Source organism: Alligator sinensis, unplaced genomic scaffold (genome assembly GCF_000455745.1).
Source record: "Alligator sinensis unplaced genomic scaffold, ASM45574v1 scaffold917_1, whole genome shotgun sequence".
NCBI lineage: Eukaryota > Metazoa > Chordata > Crocodylia > Alligatoridae > Alligator > Alligator sinensis.
The window spans coordinates 2,637,918-2,659,024 of NW_005841988.1; the positions used below are offsets into that span (position 1 = coordinate 2,637,918).

The following is a 21,107-nucleotide window of genomic DNA, read 5'->3' on the forward strand; positions in this document are numbered from 1 at the left end:
ACAGTACTGTATAATCTTGTATGTATTTCATACAATAATCTGGCAGAGGTCAAGGGGGCATGTCAACAAGCAAAGTGACCCCGCCAGATTATTGTATCGGAGTGTTAAGTGATGCAACCATTTGTAAATAGTGATGCGGTGGCGGAGTGTATCAGTAATTTGACCCAACATGTGAGCGATGCGTGATCAGAGCGTGATCACCTGTGGTCTAGCCAATCAAAGACCACCTAATGGACATAGCTGGCTGGCCAGCATGTCCATGGGTTCCAGAATGTACCATCAGGGGAGCTTCCTGATTGGCCAAAAAAGTTATATAGGGGACCGCACGCCTCGGTGCATGGTCCCCAGGCTCTGACTCTCAGGACGGATTGTTCACCCGTCTTGGGGCCTGGTCAGACCCCTAGGTCTATAGCAGAAGCTGTTCCAGTCGCTCCGAGCATTATAGTTCACTGCATTGCCAAATCCGGAACGCCTGTACTTTGTCCCAACCAGACATCGTACTTGTATACTGCGGTCTTCACCCGCCACCCATCGCTTGTCCCTTGCTGCTGTATATAGTTCGTCACCTCCAAGTTATATCACCCTTCAAGTTGTTTCAACTTACTGTTCGACAAGCCTGTAAGTAAATACCAAACTTTATTTCACACCTTATTGTCTGTGGTGTTTATCTCCCTCCGGCACTTGGCATCCCCGAGCGTCTGGGTTGGTGTCACCACCCGGTGCCCCACTTGACACGCAACTGCGGCCGTTTCCCAAGGACCATCCGGGAATCGAGGCCCACAAAGGCAAGTAACCATAAATCAAGAAAATGCCAAAATGAATGTAGCCCATGCAACTTAATTTTGCCTTCTTGTAAGGAACCAATGGTCTGTTCCAACATTAGTCTGAATCTATGGAGACCTGAAGTCAATTCCCTGTTCAATCACAAACTGCCTGTATTTCTTGAACAAATTGCATCAGGCTAGATCTAAAACAAGAGCTTAGGTGTTTTGAAGTCAAGTAGTGCAACACCTAATTTAGGTACTTGGCTCCCAAAACAGAATCCACTACCCTGAAGTTAAGTGCCTAAGTTGCTTATACAAATATAGGGGGGTAGAAACCCTGTCTTTGAGTGGAATTCAGAACAACAAACACATTAAGCAGGGAGTCAACAGGAAATGCTGAGAAGGAAGGGTGTCTTAGAAATGCCCCCCTCTCACACAGTGCTCGTTGATGACCACTTTGGATTTCATGGAGACTCCTATGTCATACTGGAATCTGCTTTGGAATTAGTCCCTTAAGTCATTCTTAAAAAAAATAGAACAGGTGTCATCCCTTTGGTTTATAGTATGGACAGAGATGGAGAAAGTGGGGTTCCCCTTTACATACTGCCAGTGGTTGGAGCACTTGCCCTCAACAGGATGTGTTCAAACCCACATCTCTCACCTCCCAGAAGACTGTCCTAAACACAAGGCTTTGGGTTATTCTACAGTTGGCACTTGCCACCCTCTATGTCAGAGGTTCCCAACCCCTGGGCCATGGCCCGATGCCAGGCTGCATAGGGTTGGCTGCTAGTCTCCAGGAGGGCTGGCTGCCAGACCAGAAGTGACCGCAGACTGGCAAACTGCGAACTGGAAGTGACCAGCATGCTGCGGACCAGCAGCCACCCCTTTTTTATATCGAGTATAAAAAAAAGTGTTGGCTGCCTGCGTGCAGTATGCCAGTCACTGCTGGTCCACAGCTTGCCAGTCTGTGGTCACTTCCCGTCTGTGGTTTGCCGGTCCTCAGCATAAAAAGTTTGGGAACCCCTGCTCTATGTCATATTGCTAAAGCTGTGCGACTCTGAAGAAGAGAATGTAAGAAAGACTGGGTCAGAGAAAGAGAAGAAGGAATATGACTCCAGCTTGGGCATACGGAGGGGAAAGAGGTGTCCTGGGTTTTGGTTCTTGCTCCAATAACTGTTTATGTATTTTACCCAGTGAATGTTTAGTGCAACGGTGGCCACACTGCGGCTTGCGAGCTACATGCAGCTGGCCGGTATGGTTCTTGTGGGTCTCCAGGGGAAACTGGGCTGCCACCTCAGGGGAAGTAGGCAGGGCTCCAGTGGAGAACCACTTCCTGCTCTGCAGCTGCTCTGGATTGCTCAGCAGCTCCCCCTCACACACACTCTTTGCAGCTGCGCTGAGTCACTCAGCACTCCCCAGCCCCCCCACCCCCCGGCTTCGGTGGAGGATCACATGTGGCTCCGAGGGTGAGTAACTCTGGCCACCCCCATTTTAGTGTCCTGCCATTTACAGCATTTATACTATTAGTATTTTAAAATGTGTTAAGGCACAAACTACATCTAAAATTTCAATCTACATCTTCACTGATTGCCTGTCTTGTATGCATACCAGCCCAGCCTCCACTTCTTTACTTTTCATTCCATCCAGGAACAGCACACACCAACTGCTGAAACTTCCTCAGCCTGACAAAGGGTTTTTGAACCTGAAAGCTTGCTTAAAATTTTTTTTTCCAACTATTTAAGTTTGTCTAATATCAGATTCACCCAGAACTTTGTCTGCCTCAAGGCACAAAGACTTTTGGCCATCATTTTACTTACAGTATGCTATTCTTGTAAAAGAAAGCTTGAAATGGTAGCTGGAAGGCACAGAAACATCAAGTCTCTAAGTCAATTTGGACTTAGAGATGAAAGGCCAGCACCTAAGCAAGCAAATTTAGACCACAAGCAGACATTTCATAGACATTTGGGCTAGAAGGGACCCCGAAGGATCATCAAGTCCAGCCCCCTGCCCCAGGGGCAGGAAGTCAGCAGGGCTCATAGGATCCCAGCAAGATAAACATCCAAATGTGTCTCACCAAGGCCGAGTACAATGGGAGAATGAGGCCCCAGTTTTTTCTTGAGAAGCATCTATGGATGCAAGCCAGCGTTTTGCTCGCTTTACTAGCTGCAGCATCACATTGAAGACTCATGTTCATCTTGTGGTCAGTCATGACCCCCAAGTCCCTTTCATCTGTAATGCTGACCAGCGTAACACTGCCGAGCCTACAAGCATGCTGCAGGTTTTTTCTCCCAAGTTGGAGAACCTTGCATTTTTCGGTGTTAAACACCATCAGGTTCTCATCTGCCCATTTCCTGAGCCTGTCAAGATCTGCCTGGATCACCCTCCTGTCCTCAGGCATGGACATTTTACCCCAGAGTTTGGTGTTGTCGGCGAACTTGGCCAGTCCGCTTCTGACACCAATGTCCACATCACTGATGAAGATGTTAAAGAGTATAGGCCCTAGGACAGAGCCTTGGGGGATCCCACTGGTCACAGGGCACCACGACGATTAACATCCGCCAACCACCACCCCCTGGGTCCTGCCGCGGAGCCAATTCCCCAGCCAGAGGATCATGGTGAGGTCGAGGCCACAGTTAGCCAGTTTTGCCAAGAGGCGATCATGGGATACCAGATGGAAGGCTTTTTTTAAAGTCAAGATATACGACATCAATCTCTTCCCCCTTGTCCAGGTGATAGGTCACCTGGTTGTAAAAGGAGATAAGATTGGTCAAGTAAGACCTACCCGCAACAAACCCATGCTGGGTATCCCTCAGGATATTGCCATCAGCCAATCTGTTAAGGATGGCCTCTTTGATAATCATTTCCAAGACCTTCCCCAAGATATAGGTCAGGCTGATGGGCCTGTATTTTGCCGGATCTACTTTCCTCCCTTTCCTGAAGATAGGCATGACATTGGCCTTCTTCCAATCACTGGGCACTTCACCAGAGTGCCAGGAGCTGAGCTATGATGCCTGCCAGCTCCTTGAGTACATTCATTTCTACTGGTGGAAATCTTCCCAGAAAAGGGAGTGTACGGGCACTCATTCTACAGCTGCTCCCTCTGCCCTGTACTCCACACCTTCCCAGACAAGGGTGTTGTCGATCTGGGGAAGATGTGGGGACCAGTGCCTGCTCCACTTCTCCCATTGCCTGGGGGGAGTGGAAGAGCAGGGGAAAGCTCCCTGTGCTTTCTCCAGGGTAGGGGTCTCTGTTCTACTCTAGCTTTGGAGAAGAGGCGGGGAGCACTGGTGGCTTCTCCCTTCCCTCCCAGACCAGCCTGGGAGGTAAGAAAGGCAAAGCCCCCATCCTCTTCCCCAAGCACCCAATGGCAGCTGCTCCCCTCCCCCTCCACTCCTGGAATGCTCTTGGAGGGAACAGTGGAGCAAACCTCCCTACCCAGTCCCCAGACCAAGGACCCTAGTCTGGGGAGCAGGCAGGGGACAGTGAGCAGGTGCTCCTCCACACTGCTCCCGGTCTCATTGTTAGACTCTGAATGGACAGAGAAGCAATGTAAAGCCCCTTGCCCACTTTTCACACTGAAGCCTTTGGAGTGTAAGAAGCTGAAATGGAGCAGCTGGTGGCTGCTCCTTTCCTCCCCTTCCCTTCCAATCTATGCGACAGACAGAAGCAGCTGCCTACCCACACCTTCTCTGGACTGGGGTGACCCTGGTCTCCAGAAAGCATGGAAACCTTTCTCCTGGTTCCACTCCTTCTGGTTCCTCCTGGAGTTAAGCTTGGAGAAATTGGACAAACATTCGTTCACCCACGAGTAACGCTCTCAGGACTGACTTCTCCCTGGTTGGAGTTTGCTTAGTTTTCTCCCAGAATTGTGAGTTTTGGTCCAGGAGAAAGAACATCAATGTTCATACATGTTTGGTTTCTACCAGAATGGGGATTCTCCCAGTAGCAGCTGAATGACTGTACGTGGTCTTAAAAAGAAATGCACTAGTATCAGTACTCAATTTACTACTTACTTTTAATACGTTGTTACACAGCTAAATGAGAAAAATAAACAAAAGGTTAAAACCTTTAAAAATATTTTAGAGTATATAGATCATTCTTCCATTGCAAACACTAGTTTTAAAAAAGCAGCATCTTGGTTTCTTTTTAATAGCCTTCATTTGTTTTTTGCCTTACATTACAGTTTCTAATATCTTCTTGAATGTTTACGAGTACATTTTTTGAAAGAGATAGCAGATTTTCTCCTCTTAGAGGTTTGTGGGCAGATTCCCTGTAGTGTAAGAGCTTTCAGGTGCCTGACTGGGTTATAGAATTCTCTGGACTTCAAAAATCCTTAAAAAAATTATACCCTCTCCTGGGAAGTAGGAACTCTATTTTATCCCGTTGCTTGATGGGCTCTTGTCCTTTATGTTAGCAAGAAGACAGATTGCAAACTAGAGACTTAATGCCACTTAAACTTCAAAAGTTTCGTTATATTTCAAATATTTTATTTTTCTGTTACTACACCAACTCTTGATACTATTGTAATATACCAGTCCTCAGTTCATTCACCTCCAAGCTGAAATCCCCCCAAAAGTAGAAATCATGATTTCATTTAATTTACTATCATTAACTGGTATTTGGGATTCAGAAGACATTTCTTATCTTATTCTACATATTCCACATTCACATTCCACTATAGTTTTGAAAATGGAGGCACTTCAAAATATTTATAATTTTTATTTCTGTTTGAGGAAATTTATTGGTGGACTGTGTTCAGAAGCTACCCTACCTGGAGAGAAGAATACTGAAAAGTATTTCAAGTTTTGCTACCAACAAGAAGCCCCTGGCAAGGAAAGGCAGAGTCTATAGCCATCCTTACTGATGGTCTGTGACATACCTTCTTTGAGGGTGTGTACAGACATTCAGGGAGGTTAGGGGGAGGTTAGATCAAGTTAAAAATGGCCACCTGATCTAACGTAAGTCAGGATGTGGGGAGGGGAGTTGGGGGGGTACCAGGGGGGCAAATGGGCTTGCAGGGGAGGTTAGAGAGGCAGGCGGATTTAGAAGATGGAGATCAGCAGGAGTAGGCAGGGTCCACACCAGAGACTGGGGGATCAGGGAGCTAGTGGAGTCTGCAGGGGGAGGAGGGTTGATAGAGTCCAGGAAAGTTTGGTGGGATCAGGGGGCTCACGGAGGTCTGAAGGCAGGTTTGGGGGGATTGTGGGCTCTCTCCCCCCAGCCCCCCAGGACCAGGGGCTAATTTTAGCCCCCCACTCCACAGACAAACCATCCCCCCCCCACACACACACACCTCGCCCAACGCTCCCTATCATTGAGCAACGAATGGTCATATACAAGCATTCATTTCTAGCACTGGAAAATTTCCATCACTAAAAATGACTCTGGAAGAAGGAGCATTACAGGCATTAAGTCTGCAGCAACCACCTTTCCTCCACTCCCTTCACCTTCCTGAAACCACAGTGATCTTAGTCTGGGGAGCAGCTGCTCCTCTCCTCCCATTCCTGGTTAGACTGGAACAGTGAGGGCGAAGCCTTACATCAGAGTCCCCAGTGTGTGGAGCGGGAAGTGTACTTGTGATGCTGTCGCCTCCATTCAGCTCTCAGTACCCAGTAGCCAAGAGGATGGTGCAGTGCAGATGCTCCCCATTTCCACCCCAACACCTTGTGCAGACTAGGATGACCTTGGTTTCTGAAAAGAATGGGAACTTTTCCTCAAGGCTCTACTCTTCCTTGCTCATTGCAGGGAGCATACAAATGTTCATTTTCCTGGAATAAGTCATCCTGGGAGCAATTTCAACCAGGCTGGAGTTGGGTTGTTTTTCTCCCAGAAACAATGTTCTTGGTTTGAGGGAAATGGTGTGAATGCTTGTGTACTTGTGGTTTCTACCTGGAGAACAGCAATTCTCTCAGTAGAGATATAACACTTCTGCATAGCCAATATCTTGGAAAAAAAAAAAAAGGTGTAATGGTTAGTGACAGGAAAGCAAATACAAGGATGTGGGCTCTAATCCTGTTTTTTCTAATGACCTTTTTTTTCTAATCAGGGAGAATTACGTAACACTTGTCCCTAATAATATTTCCATAGATGCCAACACTGTGGGTGCTCCAGGGCTCAAGCACCTACCAAAAAAAATTAGCAGGAGCTCAGCACCCAAGAGCCATGCTTGCAGACATTAAAAAATAAACAAACAAAAAACTATGCTTTATCAGAAGCAGCAGCATGTTACTTCAACATGGCTCTGCAGTGCCTGTAAAGATCGGGCCCTTCAGCAGGGCTTTTTGGCACTTTTGGCTAAAGCTGATTCAATCAGGTATTAGATAAGAGCCAAAAGAGCCCCACTAAAGTGTCCGATCTTTACAGATGCTGGAGAGCTGGGTGGAAGTAACATGCTGCCTCTTTTGTTCATGCACAGGGCTTGACACAGGAACTCACTGAGTTTAATATAAAGTGCTGGTTTTGTTTGTTTGTTTTAACATCTGCAAGAACCCTCAGGCAAAAACCAAAGTCAGCACCTATGAATACTTCCATATCTTTCAGGGACTCTTATAAGTCTAAATTTATTAACAATATTAAAGTAATCTTTACCTCCTTGGATGGAAGATCATCTACAAGATCAAAAGATAAGCTACATTTTTCTCATAGAATCAGCAGTACGCTTCACTTCGTGCCATCGCTAGTTACCAGTGTGCGTCTTTAAAAAGGTAATTCAGTATATATTCTCCATGCAAAGAAAATGTTAAGAGGCTAGCATTTATCACTGAGATACACCGAGAAGTATATAGAAGCATGTCCAGATTCTCAAACATGTTAGATTAAATTCAAGTCCAACACCAATTTACTTTAAATTGGCTGCAAATATAATGGTGCAAAAGCAAAATTAATAGCAAATCCCCATTCACTATCTCCTGGTTCACAAATGCTCTTCAATATGTGTAGTCATTTTTACTTTGGCAAAATAAATGTAAAATAAGATGTCACTCTGTTTGGATAAGGGTTAGATCCAATCCACACAAGTGTAAGTGACTAAAGAAAGGGAAAGACAGTGACGAAGCAAGGCAGCTTGACTGTTAGAAATCAAAAACACAGACATTATACCTTGCAATTCTCTTCCTGATGACCCCTACACATGCATAAGCAGGACAAGAAAAGCGGAAATCATGAGTTTGGTTTCATGCAGTGTTCCCCAAACTTCTAAAAAGTTGATATCTCTGGAAAATGAAATTTATCATACCCCTCTTTTCAATCCTAGCATGTTAGTAGAATATTATAGGAAGAAGGAACAAGAAGGAAAAAGTTCAGAGTGAATTACAAGGCAGACCAGGTTCCTTGGGTTACAATGCAATATTTCTATTCCTTGGTCTCAACCCTTTTTCCCATGCTCATCATGAAGGCAGCCTTCCTCCCCACACCAAAGGTAAATTATAAGCCTTTACCTGTTTCATGTAGAATTTGCTCAAAATATGCATTCCATGACCTACACTGCAAGTGTTACATATGCTTTACAGAGATCATTTCATCACCTGTGAAATGTTGTCACATCTGAATGAAACACTGTAAACTTTCTGTGCCAGAAAAATGGCATGACTTCTCAGCTGGGATAACATTCCAATTGTCATTGATCTCAGGCATTGAAAATGGAATATAGGAAGGCAAGAAGATAGGGCAGAGTTTTGCTTCAGGAGCTAGCATGGACAAAATACTGTCTAAATTAAAATAAAACCATCTTGCATTATTTAAATCATGCCAGAAATAAAAGTCAGGATGATTATACAGGGAAATATTTTTTTTCAAAACCATATCGATTTCGCTATAGTAAGTTGACTAATGCAGTATGTAGAGGAGGATTGCAACAGCATCACAGGTGGTTGCACAAGGGATGAAGTGATGCAAGGGCCTTTACCATCAGGCATGCTTTGCATTCTGGTGTACAGGAACCCAATGTGAACACAGCTGAGGAAAAGCAGAGACTGCAGGGATTACTTATGAAATGAGACTGTTTCATCAAAGGATTACAGGAACAGGGATACACCAGCCACAGAGAAAGCCCATGTGAAGCTTTAAAAACTATTTTTTAAATTGGAAATGTACTGCTGTTGACCCAAAATAAAATTCAAACTGAATACAGTTTTTAAGATAGTATCCATGTCATTGTGGTCACCCTTTAAATCACTTACAAGAAGAGATCGCTTAACAGTTATTATGAAACCATTTCGTCTAAAGAACATACTTAAATCACAAAAATGCCTTAAAGAGAAAAACCAAATTTTTCAAAACCTAAAAGGAATCAAATGTACTGTATTTCTGATCCAGCAAGACACAAATTGTGGTTACAACGGTAACATAACAGGTTTTGTTTCCTATAAGTCCAGAGTCTGGTGGGGATGTGGAACGGTATTGTGCGCCAGGCAGGCACTGCTGCTGCTATGCATGAGCAAGGCAGGGAAACTGCAGAAGGCACCACTCCGCTCCAGTCCGCCCGTCTTGCTTGCACACAGCAGCAGCTGTGCCTGCCAAGCACGCCATGCCACTCCGCATCCCTGCTGGACTCCCAGTTTGCCCATGACATATAGTCACCCTACCCATCAGGCAGGACATTTGAGAGCCACTTAAAAGTGATGTTATCATAATGACCTTGAGACATGGGGAAAACTGGCACGTGAATACTTTTAAACTGGAAATAAAAATACTGTTTCTAACCAAGTGTGGTTTTGGAGAAACCTTCCAAAAAGATCAAGAGTTCAAAATACTTAATGAGTTTTAAGACTGAACTTCAGAAGTATATGAAAAAGGATTACATGATATGTTGACCTACAACAGCAGGGGGGGAGGGCAGTTCAGTGATCTAGGAGGTCCCTTCCAGTCCTATGCAACTATACAGAGACTTTTCCTTTTATGCAATTGGCCTGAGTCCATGCTCAAATAAGACTTGAACAAATTAGTCTTGAGAGACAAGTAAATGGCTAAAAGAGTATTAATCCTGACACATTCTAAAACAAAGAGTTTAAGTGCAATGGCAGTTCAGTATGGATAGGTTTTATTTGTTGGGATAAGATATCAATTTCTTAACCCAACAGTCTATAACCTTTCATAACCATTAGATTTCCAGAAATATCAAGGGATGGTAACAGAACTGTTCTAGACTCATTCAGAGCATATAACTTGGGGTACTGACTTTGTCTTTCCATAGGACCCCTAATAATGGAAGTCTCATGTTACTTAAATATTACTAGTGCTACTGCTAACTTTGTTCCCAGGCTCAGAATTTATATGAGTAATTTCTATCTAGAATAAATTTAAATGGTCGTTACTGTACAGAACTCTCAAAAAGGTATAACATACTGAAAAAGTAGCTAGTACTCTGGGTACTAGCTACTCAATAAACAATTAAATAAATGTTTTCACCTTATAATTTTCACCTCTTAAAAAAAATAATTAACAAAAGGGAAATACAACTGCAGGACTTAATTAGGCAAAGCATGCCAGGAATGTTTTAACTGAAAGTCATGCATTTCCTAAACTATGTAACGTTAATAGGAAAATAATCTTTTTTTTTCCCCCCAAGAGACGTACTGAAATCCCCAGAGAACTTAAAATTATTTGGAACAAAAAGTATTGAAATAATATACTAAATATATAAAGAAAAATCCTGAAGTTTATAGCTGTTTGGCACAAGTACTGTACCTGTGCCCTTGCCTGAATTTCCCCAAGGAGTCCAGAGTACTGCTGCTCCAACTCCTTTTTCTGTCTCTGCCAACAGCTTTCTTGTGCTTTCATCTGTTCAGCCATTTTGTTAAAAGTGTCTTCCTGTGTCTGCTGAAGCTCCTTCATGGTATCAGACTTATTCTTACAAATATATTCTAGATGAGTTATCTGCATGAGAGAGATTTAAAAAAAAACACTTCTCAAACAAAAATGCCCTTTTGCATTCATTTTAAATCCTAATTTAAGCACAAAATCATTTTGGTCTAAGACCTTGATTATTTCTTTTTCCAGATGGCTTAGTAAAAATTTTAAAACCTATACATATCACTAGTCTCTTGCTTCAAATCTCTCTTTAAAACCTAATTCTGCAAAAGAAAACCAACTTACACTGATCTCATCAATATAATCCTCTCTAGAACCTTCCTAAGCAGGGAGACTGTCTTATTTGTTTTAAAAAGTTGGTAATGAAATTATATTATTGTTATATAATTAATAAGCCCCATGCAATAATAATATGGCATGTTAAATTATAATGAAAATCAGAGTTTACATGTGATTTTTATATCACATTTTATTTGAAAACCAAAGTATTCTTCACATTTGCTGAGTACTAAAACAATTTAAGAGCGCTTTAGAGTTGCCTCCTTTCCCAGACAAGCTGTTAATTTTATGGTGCATTTCAATGTGCAATTTAAGAGCTATACTCAGTGGTCAGGGCTTTAGCCACTAAAGCTTTTTCCACTAAAGCTAAATGGAGTTATGCATCAAATAAAAGAACATATTCCCATATTTTTCCAATACACTATCTAAAGATATGATCACTATTCCTTTCAACGTATAATACAGAACTACAAGAGAAATCTGCTCTATACAATTATAATGCCACTCATAATACTGTTGGAAAAATTCTAAGCTGATAAACATGAAGTATCATAAAACTCTGCTGTCCAATCTCAATAACTGCACTTAATACCCTGTTTAACTCCCCTCCCCCTACACAAACTACAAGTAATTTTCATTTAGTTTTTTTCCCTTCTGAGAAGACAAAGGAAGTATTTCCTCTGCCTCCAGCCTGCATTATCTACAACTATTACCAACCAAACCCCTTTAGTACTTTCCATTGACTGCTGGGATATTTACTAATAGGGGCAGAGCCAAAATGATTAGCTATAAACAACCCTGTTCCTGAACTTGAGCCAAGAGAGCATTCATAACTCTAGCAGATGAGAAACTTATGAAATAGTTTTTCCCTTCCTATCCCTCAAGAGTATGTCAGTGCAGCCAAGATCTGGAATCTTTCTGCTAGACCACAGGAACACAGAGCTGACCCGATCAATGGAGCCAGAACATGAATGGAGATCCTAAGGAGTGGCATGTGTTAGTTTGCTGAGCCAGTTTAAGTTATTGGGAAAAAACAGGTTTAACAAATGTGTTTCTTTTGGACACACTTAGCTTTATGAAATATTAAGGCATCCATAAAACTATACCATTCCCTCTTGAACAAATATTTATATTTTTAAATACATAATGGTTCTTAGAAATGCACGCTGCTATATTCTAGAATACAAATGCCCTAACCAAATTAATACAATTTAAAAAAAAAAAGGGGGGGGGGGGGTTCCAAATATCTCTGGCTCTCAAGCAAATATTTTTTAAATGATGTTCTGGGGGTAACTGTATTTTGTTTCTGTCTTATGCTAAAATAAAGAGTTGGTTTATTAGTGTAAATGACTAAGTTCTTTGAATTGCTTCATCAGTAAGATTAATTTATTTTCTTTTAATTAGGTCCCTATGGCTAATACTGGCTAGTAGTATTAGCATGTCCTGCACAGAAAGTGGAGCTTAGAGACTTCATACAGACTTCAGTCACATTTACATGCCCACAGCAATGGCATCAAACTGAGTTGTAGACAAGCCATAATTAATGGTACTGAATTATTAACATCCAAATTCTTTTTGAAATAAGATGAATGTCAGTCCCTTTTAATGATACTGTGATGTGGACAAATGTCACTGAATTTAATAGAGGTATCTGGTGCCTAAGGACAGTTACCTTCTCATTAGCCCTGTTGAGGTCTAAGATCAGGGCATCAACATTCTCCTGTAAGACTGCACAAAGCTCAGGCCAGGAGAATTTATCCAGCATGCCTCCTGGTTGTTTTATAAGCACACAGCCTGCTACCAAATGCTGATATAAAGTGTGAAGGAAGGTTAGCTTCTCCTGTGAGACAAAAAAAGGAAAAGATTAACTGGTGTATATAAATATTGTTAGAATCGAAAAAGAAATAATCAGACACACAACTGTATATGAAATACACAGACCTTAAATTCACTTATTTTGAAATTGTATTTCTATTTCAATAGGATTGTACTCACAATGTGCTCAAAACTATTCAAATCATAATGGAGAGGGGGGAAAACAGTTTAAAGCTAACTTAATTAGATACATTATATAAAATACATAGGGTCCAATCTTGCAGTCTTCATTATACTCCTCAAGCTATGTCCTTTTTGCTTAAGCTGTGATAAACTAAGCATAGTAATCATCTGTTTGGTATGAAAAAGGATACCAGGGATACCAAGATCCAGAATCAATTCACACATGTTGAACCCAACCACAAAGCTTGTAGACACGCTGAATTTACAATACACCACTCGTTACAGTATACACTATAACCTGTACTATGAACACTTTTTTTTTTTTTAATTCTGTATTATACCAGCTTCCAATGCATAACTAAACATACTGAAGATGTAATTTTGTAATTACTAAAAAAAAAAGTTAATTGGCAAGGCAACATAAAATTTGTTTGTACAAACATCAGAATTATACTATCAGAACTATAAGACTATGAGACCATAAGAAACAGTCTTCACAGACTGATTCTGACCAAACACATGTTCAATAGGCTTTTAAAATCATCAATTCAAACCAAAAGCTTGATTCTGATCTCACAATGCTACTACAATCTACTGACTGACTTACTGAAGTTAATCCTTATTTATACCACAACGAGACCCAAATTCATTCCTGCATCTGTTTAGTTCCTCTCCAGTAATTAACAACTTTAAGTCAACAATCAAAGATGGTTTCAAAACCCAAATTAGGGCCTTTATTCAAAAGCCCAGAGAACCAAGTGAAAGGCCCCATCATGTTCAATGAAAGTGGAGCAAACCCCAAATCAAGAAACTGCAAGAGATGTTGCAAAGTTCTGACAAAATTTTGGACGTTTTCAATTATGTATAGGTGTACTTTGTGTCTTGTATCTTGAATGATTTTAAACAACGAGTCACGAACAAAAATGCTACCAACTAATATTTTTTTGCCAGGGATAATTCAATACGTCGCCATTGTGTCCTTCTTGCTTGGGCTGTGATAAACCAAGCATGATAATCATCCATTTGGCATGAAAAAAATCCCAAGACAAAATCAGTTCACACATGTTAAACCCAACCACAATGCTGTAGACATGCTGACTTTACAGTACAGTCAGGCTTCTAGTTTCCTTTGCTTTAATCACTATCTGATGTGTATAACAATTCCAACTGCTTCATGTGGACACAATTTAAATCCCAGACTGTAAAGGGGGTGGAAAGAATGTTTCCTTTTAACTTAGTTGGCATTCAAGTTCAGATTTGCTGGAATAATGAGCTCAATATGCAGGACAACTGTGATAAAGAACATGGTTGATTATTGCTAATGCAGAACTACTTTACTGGAGAAAATTAAAGCAGGAAAACTATATTAAGATCAGTAAAGAATGAGAGAAGGCAGGTAGATTTTGAAATAAAACCCCACAAAGCAATTACCACACAGTATGACACTATCAGCTAACATACAAAAAACAGGTAACTAGTTTTGTAATTGGCAGGCAAAATTATCTTAATACCATGTTTGCTATTGTCTTGGTTGCTCCTGGAGTTAGTTATTAGCAATGGGATTATAATGCTGAACACATCTTCCAAATGCAAAAACGTATATTTACTTTCAACTAAGATTTACAAAAAGAACTGACCCCAGGCCTGATTTTTTTAAATAAGTGCATTTGCCCTAAACTTTTTTTCTTGTTTAAGACATAAAAGACCATAAGGGTTAAACTGTTAACTGATTTATAAAATGAAACTCAAGAGAAATGTGATGCTTGAAAAATGTGTAGATACTAAATACATATTTCAAAATATGCATCTTAAAATCATATATTGGGCATAAATCTGTTAAGACTAAAAGCAACCATCTGATTTATGTAAATGTATAAAACTAAGATTAAATAAAGGCTCCTTTTGACAGTCATCTTGTCTCTGGTAATACCTCTGTATCCTTCTGGTAAGCCCTGGTAAGCTTCTGGATTTCATTTTCAGAATCTGTGGCACGCACTTTCTCTTTCTCCCAGCAGTGCAGTACATTCTGTAGTTCCATTTTTAAAGTGCCTATTAAAGACTCTCTGTCTGCACATTTAGTGCGCAAATGATTTAACTCTTTATTGGCATCAGTCAGGTTATTCCAAGCTTCCTAAAGAAGATAGATACAAACAGAAAGGTTTATAACAAACTTTATCTTACGTTACCTCAATCAATATTCAATAATCTTGGAAAGAAATATCTATACTGACATCTAAAATAAACCATCTACTCTTTCTGAACATAGAATGAAATGTCAAATTTGATAACCACTTCCTTCAGAATTAGGAAGTGGAGTGGAACAGAGGAGAAAGCAGATCCTATAAGATCATTCATTTTCTTTTTACTCCCTCACCAAGCCCAAAGAGTCCTTCCTTCTGACACTCACGACTGGGCTTTCCCCACCCGTAAAGGGGGCTTACATCCTTTCAGTTGAAAATTCAAATATGAAGTAAGCAAGTCAGCTTCTAGGGACAGTCAGGAACTGGACTGCCTTAAGGACTGGTGAAAGAACCTCGTACTTTTCACCTAGGCTAGGGACAGACATTATACATAAACCGGTTTAAGTGATTAGAAACTGGTTTCAATTTGTAACAGAACAGACGATCAGTGCACGTAATCAAGTTTCAAAATGGCCAAAGCTGATTTAACCAATTGAGCTCAAACCAGTTTATGCAATGTCTGTCCCAGGCCCCTTCCTGGTTTAAGTTAAACTAGAGTCCTCCAGCATCCTAGCATGCTCTATGAGCTGTGCTCTCTGCTCCAGAGAGCAGAGCTGGCCCCACCCTTCTGCTCCCTAGCCCAAGAAAGGACAGGACGTGGCAAGACACTGGCCAGCATGGCCCCATTAAGGCAAAGTGGGCAGGGAGGGGGGTTAATGCTTCCCTCTTTCCCCTCCTTCTCCACTGCAGCCAGGGTCTGCGCATCTGTCAGGAAGCAAGGTGGGGGGCGGGAAGGCTGCAGCACTGGGCCCGAGGCTGGCAGACCCCAGCTGCAGAGCAGAAGGGACGGAGGGAGAAATTAACCCTTCTCCCTTCACCTTAATGGGGCCAAGCCAGGACAGCATCTGGCCACATCCCCACCAGTGGAGCAGTAAGGGGCTAGGAAGGGATATACGTACCCTGTAAATGTCAGAGTGCCCAGGAGAGGATTTATTTCCCCTCCCTCCCTTCCCTGTCCCACTGGCAAGGACCATAGCCCTTCTGGCATGGCCCCATTAAGGCTAAGGGGGAAGAGAAGGGGTTAATTCCCCCCCCCCCCCACTGGGGGGACTGCAGTTGGGGCAGAGTAGGGCTGTGCAAAGCTTCGGGTGGCTTTTCGATTCGGAGGAGATTCAGCTCAATTTGGTGGCCGAATCTCCGAATCCAAATCGAATCACGGGACCAATTTAAAGGTCCGAATCAATTCAAAGCTCTCGGAATCTTTGGCAAAGATTTGGAGAGCTTTGATGATTCAGATAGTCCCAAGGAGCTGCAGACACTCCAAGCTGGTAAGTACTAGGGGCAAGGGAGGTGGGGGCTGGGGGAGGGGACCATGGGGGGACCCCTGCCATGCAACGCTGAAAGGGGCTCCTCCTCTCCCTCCCCCCCACCACTGGGAGGAAGACTCTCAGGGGGAACTCTTCCCCCTGCTCCTCTCCCCACCCCCCGCACTGGGAACCTGCTGCCCAACCAGCCACCATCTGCACCTGGCTGTGCTTGCTGACAGAGCTCAGGCTCCCCATCACTGAGCTGCAGTGGTTGGGGGTGGCCCTGGCCCCACCATGCAGTTGCCTTGGCCAGCCCAGGCCATGCGAGTGGGGTCACCCAGCAGCTGCGGCTCAGTTACAGCTGCTCCCCATACTCTAGCTAGGCCAGGCCAGGCAGAGCCGCAGAGTCCCCTTCCCAGCCCCATGGTGGTGGAGCAGGGGGAAGAGTCCCCCCCAGCACTGAACAGAGCCCCTCTCCCTGCTCCCTATGGTCAGGACCAGGCAGCCCTGCATAGAGCCCTCCTCCCCACCCTGCAGTGCCAGGGGAAGAGCAAAGGAAAGAGTCCCTCTCTGGGGCCAGGCCAGGCAGCCCTGCACAGAGCCCCCCATCCCCACCCCATGGGGGGCATTGGGGAGGAGCAAAAAGGGGATGAGTTCTCCCACAGCACCAAAAAGAGCCCCCCTCCCTGCCCCATGGCACTGTGGGGGACAGAGGATGGGGAAGAGTTCCCTTCTGGGGCCAGGCAGCGCTGCATGCCTGGATTGCTCCCAGCTGTCAGGGAGCCATTGGGGTAGACAGAGTTCTTCCCTGCTCCTCCTCCCCCACCACAGCAGTCTGGCCACGCTTCCTCTTCCCTCATCCTCTGAACCCTGCAGGCCAAGGCTGGGGTCTCCTCAGTCTTATTCATGTCTGCCAGGGCCTGGCCACGCCCCCTGCCCCCCAGCTCAGCTTCCCTGTGGAAGGGAAGGGCTGCTCTAGTGCCCCAGGCTTCTGGCCTGAGTCACTGCAGGCATGTACCTGCATTTCTGGAACAAAAAGGAAACATCTATCCCAGGGGTGGGCAATTATTTTCAATGGAGGGCTGTTTACCAAGTTCTGGCAAGCTGTTGAGCGCTGCATGGGTAGCCCTACCCCTTAACAGGTGCCCTGCCCCCTGGTTGCCATCTTGTGACTGGAAATCCTGCCCCTAAGCCCTGACCTTTGTCACCAGAAGTCCCTCCCCTTCCCTTGGAAGCACTCCTTTCAGCAAGGGGTTTTGCCATCTCGGAACCAGAAAAATATCAAATTATATTCTAAAAAGCAAGTATCTACAACATTCTTTAATTTGATTTCAAAAAATATTTTTGTCCTGATTTATATGCATTTGTGTAGTGTACACAGAGGTGACTGCACAATAGCTTAAAATGAAGTCTTACTCTTGTATATTGTGGTGGGTGTTTATAGGTTTGTGGGGCTGTGGGTGTGTGTGTGGATATGTGGGAGGGCATGGGGGAAGGGTGGCTGGGCTTTGTGTATGGCAGTGTGAGGGGAGGTGTGGGTACATGTGTATAGTGGGGTGTGCATGTGGGAGTCACCTTCTGAACACACACATGCACACACACACACACACACACACACTCTGCCCCATATTGAATCGACACATGCACACACATTCTTCCCCCCCCCCCCCCCCCCCCCCCCAATCCTTGCATTTCCCAAATTGGTAAGAGGGAGGATTCACTGTATATGTCTTATGTACTTAAGGGCCATAACCTTTCGGCTATAGTTATGTTTCTCCGGGGTGGGCAGGGCTAAGCTGCTCAAGCCTGCAAGCCTGCTGAGGGCTCCCTCTGGGTCCTACTGCCCCTGGCTCCTGTCAGCTTTGACAGGGAACTAGGGACAAATAAATATTAATTTACTAAATTTTTATGGGCTCCATGGGCCCAGCCCAAGGGCCATATTTTGCCTGCCCCTGTTCTATCCACTTGCAAAATGGTTCAATCTCTACAGGTTAGACTAACCTGCAAATATTGAATCAATTCAGGCTTGGGGTTTTTGAACGTCTGTCCCTAGCCCTATAAATCACTGCTTCAATCTAATTGAGGACTGGCAGCAACCAAGAGCTGCTATCACTGTAGGGCTCTATTTAGTGGTCTAAGTAAAATCATATCTGGTAGTCTCACTCTAATATCCAGTGGACAGACATTTCAATAAAAATGGCATTTATACAAAACATTCCTAACTGGCATCAAATCTCAGCAGAGAAGCAAAGGAATGACTGAATCATGCCTCTTATTCCAAGAGCTAGACTACAAGCTAAGAAAGGGCACACATGCTTTGTGTCTGGGACTGTTACTCTGGCCCCCTGACTGACCACTAATTTCAAATGACCAGAACAAGTCAATACTGGAAACTATGAATATTAAGTTGAAATGTTTGCCTACAGAATTTAAATTATAAAATCATGTTCAAGTGTCAAGTATCAGCTGCTTACCATCACTAAATTACTTCCTAATAAAAATATGAAAATAGAAGAATAAGACATCCTTCTGTAAGCAACCTCTTCCATAAATAAATAGTGGGCCAGGCAGCTCAGTGTTCATTTCACATTAACTATTTAAGATTTAAACCAACATAACTGAAGTCAGAAACTGGTTTGTTGCATTATAGTAACATTTATTGTGCCTAACATAATAAAAATAGCTGGTAAACTAACTTTATCATGGAGAGCACACTCATCTAACGTGACAGCTATATAATTTTAAGAATGTTTTACTTCAGCCACAAGACCTACTTCTAAGAGAGAGTTTCAAGTGTTCTGAACTAGATGAGAAGCTGGAAGGTATAATTACTACAATTGAATGAATGCTTATAGGGTACCACTATAAGAATCCTTGGGAGTGGCCACACACTAACTTGGCAGTAGTACAAACACAGTAGAACAAGCTTAATGTTGACTGAGTACTGCGCTTCACCTCATCCCTCTTACCCCCTGAGCTATATATACAATTGGTGGCTGATGGGACCAGACATGTCACATTACAAAAATGATACATCAGGCCAAACAAAAACAAAAACACCTGACTGATCATGTGAAAAGGCTACTATAAAATCAGAACTCAAGATATGCATCAAAGGCATCTGGATAAGCAATCAGTAATGTTTTTACTGACAGTAATTTTAGAAAACAGATTTCTTCAAAAGATAGGTGCTATATGATGCTTGGAAATATTGTACACAGAAACTGGGCATAATGGTCACACTCTCACTGAAATTCTCCCTACTACATTATGCACATTTCATATTGTAACTCCAACTTTACTGTTCTGCAGATAAAACATTCGACATTTTTTTCAAAAGAGGTCAATATGCATTTTTAAATATATGACTACATTTTCTCCTAGGCGCAACCACAGCCACCTGGCTTTTTAGTGCACTCCATGCTTCCTCAAGGTAGTTATAGGACTAATGCATTCTTGCCCCTTTTATTTAAATGTCCTTGAAGCACTATATTTTCCCCAGTCTCACTAAAGAATTTCATTCTGAAGCAAGTACTCTGACAAGCACATAAAAAGTGAATTAAAATATATTTTAATAAATAGATTAATATTCATTTCTCGAGACAGAAAAATATACATATTTTAGGCACAGAGAAAAAGACAGAAAACTGAAAACTGAGAACAAAGCTGCTGACAGTGACAAAAATTATGGAGCAAGAGGATATTCAAAGAGCAGGTAAACACAATTATTTCATTAAAGCAAACCCTGAAATTCTCACAATAGTTATCTTATATCTTTTGCTAACCGTAACCACTGTGAGGCAACATGATCTTACGCTAACTTGCAAGCTGGATATTGCATTCACCAGAGAACAGTGGTACAGACACATTCTGAAATAACAGAGATAAATTATTATCCTGAAGTTATAAGCTGAATGACAAATACACACGGTCTTGAAAAGTTCATAAACATACCTCAAGGTCTCGACTTTGAGACCCTAATTTCTGTTTGAATGAATCAAGCTCTTCTGTCATCTTTTCACAAGAAGCTTTAATTTTTTTTAGCTGGGAAAGATGGAAAAATATTGGACTTTGAAACAGTTTTATATTATCAATTAAATGTAAACTAATATTTTCTATAAAAAATATTAAACACTATTAGAAACTCATCAGACATTAACTCTAAACAAATTTGTCACAACCCAATTAAATTGTGCCCATGCCACTGAGCAAGAGATACCATTCAAATCATCCTCATTTTGACGATTAAGGGTTAAAAGACATCCCTGCCAAAAATTCCTTGAAACAAAAGGCGGCCGGAGTACTGTAGATAATTGGTCAGCTGAAATAAAATGCTAGGGGAAACTATATATAATTGGTCAAAGATAAACGTAAGCTCCTCACACGTAACACACACGTAACAGGTAGAGAAACCTAACCCACTACCTTGTAACTTGAGGAGACAAAGAGCTGCCACCTGCCAAAAATTAAAGATTCCATATAACGGTTCACGATTGGGCATCTCTGTCAAACACCTCTGCCTATAAATAGTTTAACGGTTTCCGCCCAAGGCGGAGAGCTCTGGGGATCTCACAGGAAACACCTGTGCTTGTCACCAGAGAATTGGGAAATTGATCAATTCCCAATCAATCACCCCGTCAGCGTAAAATATTGACGTAGAAAGTCTTGCAAGCGCGACCGTCCGTTCCCGGCGCCACGTCCGTCATTATCTCGTCGTAACCTAACTGCGTGCGTGTACTTGACTCTGTAACCGAAGTTATATGCGTATACTC

General features: G+C 42.6%; 1 protein-coding gene across 3 annotated transcripts in view; it reads right to left on the minus strand.

Annotated features, from left to right (window-relative positions):
* The window catches only part of CCDC171 (coiled-coil domain containing 171), a 323,890-nt gene that overhangs the window by 175,246 nt on the left and 127,537 nt on the right, over positions 1-21,107 (minus strand). For all 3 annotated transcript variants that reach the window (XM_014518841.2, XM_014518840.2, XM_006021333.2), the window contains exons 13-16: positions 20,290-20,379; positions 14,779-14,979; positions 12,523-12,690; positions 10,449-10,637 (exon numbers count right to left, since the gene is read on the minus strand). In XM_014518841.2, the coding sequence (XP_014374327.1) occupies positions 10,449-10,637; positions 12,523-12,690; positions 14,779-14,979; positions 20,290-20,379 (648 nt within the window). The remainder of the gene's footprint in view (positions 1-10,448; positions 10,638-12,522; positions 12,691-14,778; positions 14,980-20,289; positions 20,380-21,107) is intronic.